The 12535-nt window shown below is 36.1% G+C and overlaps 1 protein-coding gene across 1 annotated transcript; it reads right to left on the bottom strand.

Moving 5' to 3' along the window:
- Positions 1-690: 690 nt before the first annotated feature.
- Positions 691-5685, bottom strand: LOC140753055 (uncharacterized). The gene is made up of 3 exons (XM_073087425.1): positions 5682-5685; positions 2661-2914; positions 691-2466 (listed from the first exon to the last, which is right to left on the bottom strand). The coding sequence occupies exons 1-3, from the start codon at positions 5683-5685 to the stop codon at positions 691-693; spliced, it is 2034 nt and encodes a 677-aa protein (XP_072943526.1).
- Between the last annotated feature and the right edge of the window lie 6850 nt (positions 5686-12535).

Here is a 12535-nt window from a genome sequence, read left to right as displayed (position 1 = left end):
TATCTAAAGACAATCTGTTTTTATGACGGCTCACTTACACATAAAGCGATCTTATATTAACAAGCTTCAGGTAAAACTCCTGTTCTATTGGTTACGGAAGGAAGACAGTATCTACTAATCATTTTTATTTTACTCATTCGTTGTAATCTTTAAAAATAACACTACCACACTAATGCATTGATACTTAATACTATAGTTAAGACATAATACAGGAAATTACAGATGTCAAAAGAAAAGAAAATTTTAAACTTAAATATGCCGGTATATTGAATAACTATTTTCGCATTTATCAAATACACAGCAATGCATGTACGTCACTTATATAGTAGTGTGTTCGATGTAGGCAAAACAGCTGCATACTGAATCACACAGAACATTTAACGTGATCAGTGTACCGAACTCTCAGTTCCAGAGTCAGCCCCGACCAGAATAAATTAGTTCGCAAACATGGAGCTCGTAACGTGAGTAATGGACTAATTCTAGTTGGTACAGCGATGTGTTAAACTGTCATAAATCTTTACATTACCATTAATTCTACAGTCAGAACACTCACATCGTAGTGTCGTCCTGCGAGTTTTGGTCGGTTAACAGACAATATTAATTGGTTTCTTAAATGGCTTCCAAGTTCTCGGAAATATCTTCTGAATGGCAAAAACTTACTTCAGTTTTCTTAGGAATCTTACTATTAACTTATAATATGATAGTATCATAAATCTTCTCCGGGCTCTCAATGGAATAGTACGGTAAAGAGTCTCTGTTAAATTTATGAGACTGTACAGACAAATTAGAATCGATTGAATCGTAAGTACACGTCACTTCAATATCACGCTTTATTCGCCATTCAGCTAGTTGATCGTCAGAAGGTTGCAGGGCTGATATATAGCTCGGATCATTACTCTCAGTAGTCCTAATAGAATGGGTCCTCATTAGACTTCCAGGTAAGGTATTCCTACGATTTCCCGGTATAACAAAAACGTCTCTATTTTCAGTAGCAATTTTCGAATCGTCGGGTAAATTGCACCTCAAAGGTATTTTCGGGGGAAGGATTAACGCATCAACTGTTTTATGCTTCACGAAAACGACCCTTTTATTTCCTTTCAATAAAATAGGGTTCCTGTGTATCAAAGCGTAAACACAAAGAGCTCCGGAGAGTAGGCAAATAATCGCGACACAAACAAGTAGTAATACAGATTTGTAAAATAATATATTGGGCCGAAAATTCGCTAGGTCATAAGCAACACATTGATTGCCTTCTATAACCCTGGATCCTACGGGGATTCGGCAAAACGTGTACTGAATATTCGAATCTTCATTAAACACACGCAAAACTTTAGGCAAATGGTTAATACAATATATTTCATTTGGACACGAAGACTTGTACCACACTAGGCCGTAGTCAAATGGGTCATTGAACATAAGTGATACCATCGTGAATCCGTTAGTCTCAATCGAAAAATATGGTTTTAACCAATCATTGTTATTAGAAAGAACACCAACATCTGTTTCCAGGTTCGTTCGGTAGATTACATTTGATACACATTTATTCTCCGGTATGGGCGAGTGAATTATGGGTAAATTACCTGTCGACGAGTTTGCTTCACAATATCGATTATTTGTTGATGTTAATTTTCCACTAAATATGTATAAATCATCGTCAATAACTTCTGTAATGGGATCGTCTGCGCAGTAATATTCGAATTCAGAAAATGTTAATCCCCGTACTGAAATTGGAAAGTAGCATATGGGGTCGACAATCATCAATCCCAATTTAGTCAATATCCTCAAGTTATGATTGGAGCAGCTGCAATGCCATAAGTTTTCCTGCAGAGTTATTCTAGGCTCAAGTGGTATTATCTTCAGGAACATATCAGGGGGCAGAGACGTGAGGTAATTGTTATTCAAGTGCAATATCTCTATACTTTCCAAGAAATCAAAAGCACCAGCGCCAATGGCAGTAATTGAACACAAATTTAGATACAGGACTTTGCAAAGTTTCAGCTCAGTAAAACTATTACGTCCAAGAATATCATGAAAAGTATTCATTGAGAAATCTACTACGCGCAGTTTTTCGAAATTTGATGATCCCGTAACATTGACTGGATCCCAATTGTTCTCAGCTTTTATGTTTAAAACACATAACGTGTCATCTACTGCTTGTAATGCATTTTGTCTTATGTTTAATATTTTTGAATCTTTGATGTGTAGTTCTTGTAAAGTTGAAAGTCCGAGGAAAGTATCAGCAGCTATTGTTGTCAAAGTTATCTTTAGTAAAACGAGAGCTCTTAGGTTGCCTCCAAACTGGCTCATGAAGGAATCTGGTGATATGTATTCTAGGTTTCCACCGACTATCTCGAGCTCACTGACGTTGATGCGAATCGCTGATAACCATTGCGCTGGCAAACTGGAATTGATGAACATTGGACGGTTCAGCGTTAAAAATACTCGCCCGCAGTGGTATTCAGCGTCCTGCAATAAAAAACAAACACAAATATATGAGTAAAATTAGGTAAATATTTCATTATATTTTTTATTGTGTAAATAAATATTAAATTTGAAAACTGATCCATTGGTTGATTTATAATAATAAAGAAGTAAAAACATTACTTATAATGATGGTATGGAATTCTTAATACAAATATATTTATATTTGCTATAATCACCGTTACGGTATGATGTATATCGTCTTCGAATTCTCCAAAGAAAGGTGCGTTGTTGCAAATGACTCTGCAGCCCATGACTATACAACGCCGCCGATGTCTTAACTGGTTCTTGTAAGAGGAGCTGATAGCCATAAGCACGATCAGGATGAAGCTGCTCACAATAATGGTACCGAAAATTCCTTGCACCGTCAGCCGTAACCAGCCTCGACTACAAGACGTATCCCTGATAAATAAGTGATAGAAAAAGTATTTTACTACTTACAAATCCAAATTTCATACAATTGCTTAATTAAGCCAAAGACCTTACGTACATATAATTAGATTCCATACAAATAATATACAAATACAAATAGAACAGATTTAACAGACGTATTTAATTTTTTTTTTACGTAAGTAACATTTTCGTAACCTTAGAAAACAATTTGTTTTATTTTAGTTCATTAATTTGGTTTTATTCCCATTACAACAAAAACCTGAAGTATAGGTACACATTGCTGTTGTATCGACAAAAGAGTTGTACAGTTAGTGAACTTCAAATGAAAAAGACTGAATAATACAAATACACCAGGAATATACTGACAGTAACTTTGGTGTTCGAAGAATGTAATCGTTGAGAAGAGGAAGAACTTTAAATAACATTAATAGAAAAATGTCTTTAATTTGTAAGTTGTTAAGAACATCTTACCTTATAGCTGAAACCATCATCTGCTTACTATTATCATAAAACTGAACCGCTTGCGTAGAACTCGTATTAACCATGATTACTTTATAATAGCTATCAATAGGTCCAAAAAGTCTTTGTAGAATATCCTACATATGCTCAAAAATGACTACAATTAATGGTTATGAGACTTATTTTTCTAACTGACGATTTACTGTCACAAAACGCTGTCGTTACACCCGTCGAAGTCCTCTGACAAAAGCTCAATAAAAATAAAAGGGTAACGATTAGTTTAATAATTGACAGTTCCAATAATCCGCGATAAAGCTGATAGCAATAACATATCACTATTATCGGTTTAATGGATGCAGGATAAACCCAGCAAACAATATCGAGGTAATCAACCATTGCCAATTTCACGGACAAGGGCGTTTGTTTACCCGAATATCGTAGGGCTGCTCAGTATCTGGTTTCTGCGAAGTTTTCGTTTATCGCTCAAAGTCAGCGAATTGTTTTGGAATGGAATATCTCGGGCGTGGGAGAGCTGAGTATAATAATGAGATGAGGAAGTAATTTTACAAATTTAATTAGTAATTATATGGGGAAGTAATTGTACAGGATGTTTACGATATCACAGATTTGTATGGTAAATAGAGGCAATATAATTTGTAGCTTTAGGCGTCAACTGACATATAAGGTATTTTTAGCGCTAAGTTACTTTCTACTTTTCCATAATTACTTATGATTATAGAATATCCTTTATAGTCAAATGTTTCTACTAGGTAAATGATACTAGAGCCTCAAAAATGTAGATGTAGATATCTCGAAATAAATGTGTAGTGCCAAATAAATCTTAAGCGATTCGAACGAACACTTTCGACTCCTAACCGTAAACAGTTTTCTCACTCGAACCATTCGAGAAATATTGCTTACCCAAACGAGACCCGGTATAATATATTTGCTTCCCAAACGTTTAATACCGAACTTTCGCTATCAGTATGTAATCTTGAGGCTTCCTGAAAGATGCCTATACATCACGCATACCCGTAAATCCGGAAGAGATAATCAAAAAGCCTTTAGGGGTATGGGGGTCCCTTTACATTCCCTGCATGTTACCGACATTTTTGTCTATTACCGGATTTTTTTACTAAGTATACTCCTATAGTATACTACTTAAATGAAAAATTTGTTAGTAATAAGGACGTTTTTGAATTTTTAAATACAATTATACGCAAGTTGAATTTCAAATAAACTATAGCGAAAGTTGATCGACTTGGCGTTAAATGGCTTAATATGTTTATTGTACTACTGACTACAAATAAATAATAATCTATGATATTCAATTGCCACCTTACCTTTAGTAACAGATTAACACAAGACAACTCAGAGATCGCGGATAACCTTCAGACTGTATACATTATCTCACTCTACAAAATTTACTAAGGATCACATATCTTAAACCAAATATTTACTAATACATTTTCAAAATCAGCAGCCCTATTTGATCTTAACACCGACAACTACATATTGAAAACAGATTATTAGCCATCGCTGTCACAGTGTGTGATTACGATGAAACATTTTGTCCACAAAATTAAATGTCCGAAACATTATCCTTATTTACTGTATCTATGTTATGTTTTTAACGACTAACTATATCTATATGTTAATACGTGAAGCGAAAACTTTTTTACGAAAAAAACGCGGACGAAAGAGTATGAAATTTGCCACCGATACAGTGTATATAGAGAAGAAGTGCAGAATGCTAATATTTTTTAAACAATGCATAAAAAGTACATAAAATCAATAAATTAAATTTATTTGTTGTTTCTTTGCATTGGGAATTTACTTTTAAAATTACATTTTTGATGCTTGATTTCAAGTGGCTAGCACATTTTTATATCAAGAAGTGTTTGAGTCACAGAAAGTGTAAAGTAAGATGAAATTGACGTAGTCCGTGTATGATTTAAGCGGGGAGGTACCTCCACTGCACCTGTACTCCGTTTCCATGGAAGGATGAGAGCGCCGCCTGTCTTACATAATGCATCTATGATCAGCTTCAGGTAGGACTCCTTCTTATATATTGTCGCAGAGTTTTGTATTAGATAGGTGGCTGCATGCTTGTTTGCTATTTCCGACTTATAAAAACGGAAAATTTGGTTCTATACCTTTATATTTTTACGTTTTTTCTTATTACTCATATTTGTTAGAATATATACATCACTTTATAACTCTTCCATCACTACTAAAATAATGCTTCCCGCAAATTCAGACTTTATTTTATGCCCTTATTAGTCTATCTGGTCGAAGGACGCCTTACACTCTGCACTCCTTTAAGCTCCCGTATTAGCCACAATTACCCATTTTTGTTAGATAAGCTGTTATATAAACTCGGAATTCTTTCATAGCAATATATTCAAAAGGATATTTATAATACTGCAGCTTCCTTAACACTATGATGTTGAACATAACCGCAATATGTGCCGGTTGTGCCACGTATGTAATTTAGCAACGAATATATTTCGGTGTGGAGTTTTATCGTGGGGTGCCGTGATTGCAATATCGCGCTTGGTTCGCACGCCCAACTTCACGTAGGTATGCAAAAGATGATTTATACTAGAGCAAGCCGAATATGAACCGGTAAAACCTGTATGTTACACTTATTGGTGTAATATGCATTTTTTATAATATAGGAGTAGCAGACGAGCCTGCAGTCCACCTGATAGTAAGTGGCTACTGCCGCCCATGGACATCTGTTATCAACCCCAGATAGGATTAGATATTCCTACCTGAGGTCGGCCACAGAGGCGCCGCTACCCCTGAGGACTAAGCTGGAACACCTCGGGAAAGTATGCCTCCCTTACCACACCCTTCAAAACGGAACACTGCAGCGCCTAACACTGCTGTTATTAGGCAGAAATAGGTGTGGCGGTGGTACCGCCAGAGTCGAACCACAAAGGGCTCTACCACCTTGTAAAGTAAGCAAATAAGTGTGTCTCCTTTGTCTTACCTTAAAAATCAGAACACAGCACTGCAGTGCTTTTACATACGATGATGTATTGCGATGCTAACAAAGTAAAACCACGTACAATCTACCAACTTTTTAACATCAAAATCCATAACTCACACATTGTGTAGAAGTCTTTATGTTAGAATGAACAAATACAAGAAAGTAGCTAGTCCCTGGTGTGTTGGAATAACTTTATATAACTTACCTAATTGCTTTTGTTCAAAAATCTTTTATGCACGTACATGTAAGTTAAACCAACATCAAACTTTGAACGTTAAGAAAATAATTCAGAACTTTCCTCTTAAATATTTAGAAGATTTATTATTTAAGTAATAGTTTCCGACAGTAAAGTACCTTTTAATAGATACAAACATAATGAAATTCCTTAAGTGTTTAAATATATGCATATATTAAGAATAAACTCAATGTACAGACAACATTAAATATTTTCGGAAAAAGTAGTTAGAGGAGATCAATAGATAATTTAGCAATTTCTAATATTTTTTAATTTTTATCCGTCTGCTTATCTATTTGTTTGAAATCTTATCTCCACGCAAACGAAGTCGCATTGACAGTTTATATTTACTAAATTCACAGCGTCATATTTGTAGAATCATTTTAAAACATGCGAGGAAAGTAATACGAGCAAATTGAAGCAATACTTCCTTCGGGTTGATTTATTAGGTTTCCGCTACCGAGCGCGCTCGATAGGATAGCACTATCTACGTTACTAAGCATGTTACTATAATATATGGTAGAAGGACATAGAGGCATGGCGGAAAAGCTGGAGTATATACCATGTTCCTCTTCATTGATTAATCTAGCTCAGATTCTACATAAATCTGGCCTAGATTACTCGATCCAATCCTAAAATGTAACATTTCTTCTCAATAAAATCTTTCCAAAATTATACCACGTAAAACAATCACTTAAACTGCTATATATAGGTACTACAGAAAAGTACTATATATCCATAAATATGTACATAAATACTACAGAAAAATAGCTACTCCAAATTGTAGATATTAAAGTAAATAATGCCTTGCTTTTCTATTACCTACTCTTAGACTTTATCTGAATTAAATATTGTTTATTTTATACTACGCGAGGAATACTGTACACAACATATTCAAACGAATTCCTTTGTTAATTGGCCTGAAATACGAGCAAGTATATTCTAAATTTCAACTTTTAGGTATTTCTATTCATTTGATTCAGAATACCATTTCATTTAACAAAATTCGAAGGTTCTCGTTTTTGCGTATTCATAAACTCTTCATTTCTGCCGATTCTATTGTATTTCCAAAATTGGAGTAGTCAATTAAGCAAAAAAATCTAAATTTTTATATAAAACTCGTATTTCTTTTTATGAATGTGATTTGAGTTATTCACAAGACCATTCAATTAAAAAGGTTTAGGATGTATAGTAAGAGGTTTGAAGGTGGTAGAACCCTTTGTGGTTCGACTCCGGCGGCACCACCGCCACACCTATTTCTACCTAATAACAGCAGTGTTAGGCGCTGCTGTGTTCCGGTTTGAAGGGTGTGGTAAGGGAGACAGACTTTTCCGAGGCGTTCCAACTTAGTCCCCTTGGGTAGCTTGGCACCTGAGTGGCCAACCTCGGGTAGGAATTTAATCTTATTTGGGTTTTATTACAAATATCTATGCTGCATGTTTTTTTGCTTTTTCTATATTATAGTTGGGGAGCCCAAGAGGGGATTTCGGAAGTGTCTCGAGCGCATCAGACTAAGATATGGGAGATACCTTACACCCCGTAGAGTATCCTACCATAAATGAGCTTTCTACGTAGGGTAGTCGATCACTGGACATGCTCGAGTGTGGTCAATTTTCTTTTTTATATAAAGGAAATAATGCTAGAAAGCGGGAAACATCATAATCTGCCAAACCACACGTCGAAGTAGTGAAAAAAAGTCATTTTGAAAAAAAAAGAACATCCTGTATTATTATGCTGTCTGATAGTGTCAGTTATTACAGCATGAATCCCTGGGAAGTAATGATGCATCAAAAACTAAAGGAAAACGGTCATTTTTAGGAAAATACATTATTCTTCATACATTCTCGTACAATTTTTTTCAAATCGTCAGAATGAGGAAACTCCCCGCTGAATCGAATAATATAGTATAACCTTTCCTGCATTCTAATGTCTTATCTACACAATCGTATAGGTCCCAGTGACGCTCGAGTTACTACACATTTAGTATCCTGGGCTCCCCTACTATTATAAAAAGATCTGTATATCATACATAGATAAATTATTTGAGACATGTAGTGTACAATTTCCGCATAATTTCCCAAATTACATAAATCGCGCGTCCTATTTTAGTCCTAAGAAATTGGATCTACAGACACAGAATGCTTCATGCAGTTATACGCGTTCTGCGGTGTTAGTGAGCTAATATAGGACGGAATAACGCAATATCTAATATCATCGTATATATTCATACTCATATAAGCAGCCAATAAGCAACACCGCATTAGACGAGGACGATCGATACTACATGTTGATGTTTTTGCTTATACAAAAGAATAAGGATAATCATCATTGCCAAGTCATTTCTGTCTTTTATATGTTATTGAAGGAGCATGTAGTTCAACTCATAGTAAGATGTGTAGACCTGTCGTGTTTATCACCGCCGCCCAGGAACATTTTTCAAAGTGGTAGAACCCTTTGTGATTCGACTCCGGCGGCACCACCGCCACACCTATTTCTGCCTCATAACCGCAGTGTTAGGCGCTGATGTGTTCCGTTTTGAAGGGTGTGTTAAGGGAGACATACTTTTCCGAGGCGTTCCAGCTTAGTCCTCAGGGGTAGCGGCGCATCTGTGGCCTCACGTAGGAATATCTAATCCTATCTGGAGTTGATTACAGATGTTCATGGGCGGCAGTAGCCACTTACGATCAGGCGGACTGCATGCTCTTCTGGTACTCCAATACTATAAAAAAAATCGACTCCATTTAGAACAGGGGTTCTGCCTGAAGCCGAATAGAGATGCGTTTTCACTCTTCGGACTAAAAAGTTCGCCTGATATAAAAGTCACCCTTTCACCGAAACGCAGTACTAATTTATTCACAAGACCATGCCATAATTTATGCTAAATGTAAATGAATTACATACCAACGAGGTGTTGTTTGGTTTTAATACTGGATACAGTTCTCAGAGTGAGAAAGTTAAGCGCTTAGTCTACCATGCTAGAATACAATTAAGAACATTATTTTCCAGATATCTCTTGTATATATTTTTCTCACGATGTTTCTCTCCTGTGCCACGAAGCTATAAAAATATTAGTTCACATCGATCACAGTGTAACAGTTAATGCGGTAATCTGTATTGATGTCATATTGCGTTGGAACCGTAATTATTATAATCATTCAATCACAATCGAAAAATAATCTCCATAATTTATGACGTCATTTGATACAATTGAAATATTACCTCCCCGTGTCAATCAATGAGCTATATCGTATTACCCAATCGATAATCCATTAACGGTGTCAACGTCATAACGTGCAGGGAAATAATTTTATAGCAAAAATCGCCTAACATTGTTTGCTTTTGGATTCAAAGAATAAACAAGGATGTATTAGTATGTCATGTATGTATGTCAACCAATTATTGTCCTTTTTTAATAATATAGGAGTAGCAGACGGACATGCATTCCACCTGATCGTAAGTGACTACTGCCGCCACCTATAATCAACCCCAGATAGGATTAGATATTCCTGTCTGAGGTTGGCCACAGATGCGCCGCTACCCCTGAGGACTAAGCTGGAACGCTTCGGAAAAGTCTATCTCCCTTACAACACCCTTCAAACCGGAACACAGCAGCGCCTAACACTGTTGTTATTAGGTAGAAATAGGTGTGGCGGTGGTGCCGCCAGAGTAGAACCACAAAGGGTTCTACCACCTTCTGATCCATCTGATCGGCACGGGTTTCCTCTTATACCTTAAGATCTTACTTCACTGCAATGATGAAGTGCGAATTAGCAGACCTAACATATTTTTTAAAGAACTCTCAGGTGGAGGCAAACGTTTATTTTACAATATATTCTCCACAATTACAGTCTTTGTGATCCTTAATTGAACGTAACTTAATTTGACTTATATAGGATAACTTATAATACCAAACATATATTTGTATGTGTGAAGGAATAGGTATATTTTCCAATATATTCTACAAAATTACAATCTTTGTGATCCTTGATTGAACGTAACTTAACTTGGCTTATATTGGATAACTTATACAAAACATTTTATTAACATTTTTGCTATCATTTTCTAGAAGTTTATAAGCCAAGCAGCGCGTTGGTTTATAAGCCACAGAGCATTAGCCGCAAGACGCTCCATTATTCTGGTGTCGACGTCGCTTCGTACTTAAATATATGGCCGTAATAAAAATAACTAATGCATACTATATTGTAGGAAGAGTGAAACTAGGTCATTGATCGAAAAACTAAAAGATAAAAATAATGATTTTAATACGGATAAGGGATCCTTCATTAATTACATTAGGTGGTAGAACTCTGTGTTGTTCGACTCTGGCAGCACAACCGCCACACCTATTTCTTCCTAATAACAGCAGTGATAAGTGCTGCTGTGTTTTAGTTTGAATGGTGGTAAGGTACGAGTAGTCATACTTTTCCGAGGTGTTCCAGCTTAGTCCTCAGGGGTAGCGGCGCATCTGTGGCCGAGCTCAGGTAGGAATAACTAATTTTATATGGGATTGATTACATATGTCCTTGGTACGTAAGGGTACATCTTATATATCCAAAGTAACCGCAACCGTAAGAGGCCTTAATACTTTTCAGTACCAATAACGTCATGGATTTTCCTTTGTAGGTTGTTACTTGTGTAAATAACCCGTTACGTATAAGCCACGACGCATTACGCTCGCACCCCATTAATCTCGTGTCGACGTCACGCTTCATACCGAAATAAAAAACGCGTAATTTTACAACAAGTGCTACATAGAATGTATAAACAATACTGATTCCTGTCACTTTCTTTATGATTGATTACTATTCTCACAGTGGGTTCTGGAGTAGTTGATTGCTTTCTGAAAGGAATCATACATATTATATTGGGACCAAATTATTCATTTTTTACCCGACTGCTGTGGTACCGCGTATGTATCTCTCATTCTTTGGATTGCCCTGTAGCCATGAAGTATCATTGGATTCGTCGAAATTGTGAAAGTAACATAGGTGGGTGCTATAAAGGTGGTAGAATCCTCTATGGCTCGACTCCGTCGGCGCCACCGCCACACCTATTTCCACCTAATAACGACGGTGTGAAGCGCTGCTGCGTTATGGTTTAAAGGATTAAGGTTGTGAGGTAGACATATTTTGCCGAGGCGTATTTTGAAGACAAGTTTATCATATGAAACAACCTTAATATTTTACTATTTCTAACTCTGTATTACTCTTATTTCTTATTTCATAAACTGAAGTGGTCCTCCATTATTACGCTGTTTTTATTTTACAGTACCTTTAGTTAGGACGTATCTGTGTAGATTATTGCTCATAGTTAGCCTCTAGCTACTGACGAAAGTCCCCATATTCCGATCAACATTTTCAAAATAAGGGCAAATATTCCGTCAGAGTTACCTTCAAGCTCAAGTTCATACCTGGTCTATCATTACTGGCGAGCACGCAATGATCCTTATCGACAGACGGCATTCAACAGCAATTTAGAACATTTAGAAACACGACAACAGTGTAGCTTTCTTTTTTATTGTAGGTCTGAAATTCTGAATATATAAAGTGAGAGGAGTAAATAATATAGGTAGGAAAATTGTAAAAAATGGCCCGAATTGCTTCGAGAAAAGAATGGTACGGCCGTGCCGCTTTTTTTATGGCTCGACTTGGCGGAGGCACTACCGAGCCTCCAGATTTCGAAATCAATACAATATTATAAAATTTCACTTCGTCATCAGTACTTGATTCTTAATACTAAAAGCAATCCACCATAATATATAAAAAAAGAATTTCCTGTAAGTATAGTTTATGTTTTAAACGCATTAATATACGTTATAATTTAGAAATTGAAATTGGATGCATATGGAACCTTGGTGGGGTTCGTAGTGTAGTTTATACAGAACTCTCTTTGTATGAGACCGGTGTTTTTCTTATCGTTAGATTTTACCGTTTTAATAATTTAATAAACAATGATAATGCCTTATTTTA

This window comes from Epargyreus clarus, unplaced genomic scaffold, assembly GCF_041222505.1.
Source record: "Epargyreus clarus isolate Ecla_fem2 unplaced genomic scaffold, WU_Ecla_fem_2.2 ptg000026l, whole genome shotgun sequence".
NCBI lineage: Eukaryota > Metazoa > Arthropoda > Insecta > Lepidoptera > Hesperiidae > Epargyreus > Epargyreus clarus.
Note: the sequence above shows the minus strand (reverse complement) of the source record. Positions and strands in the feature narration are given on the sequence as shown.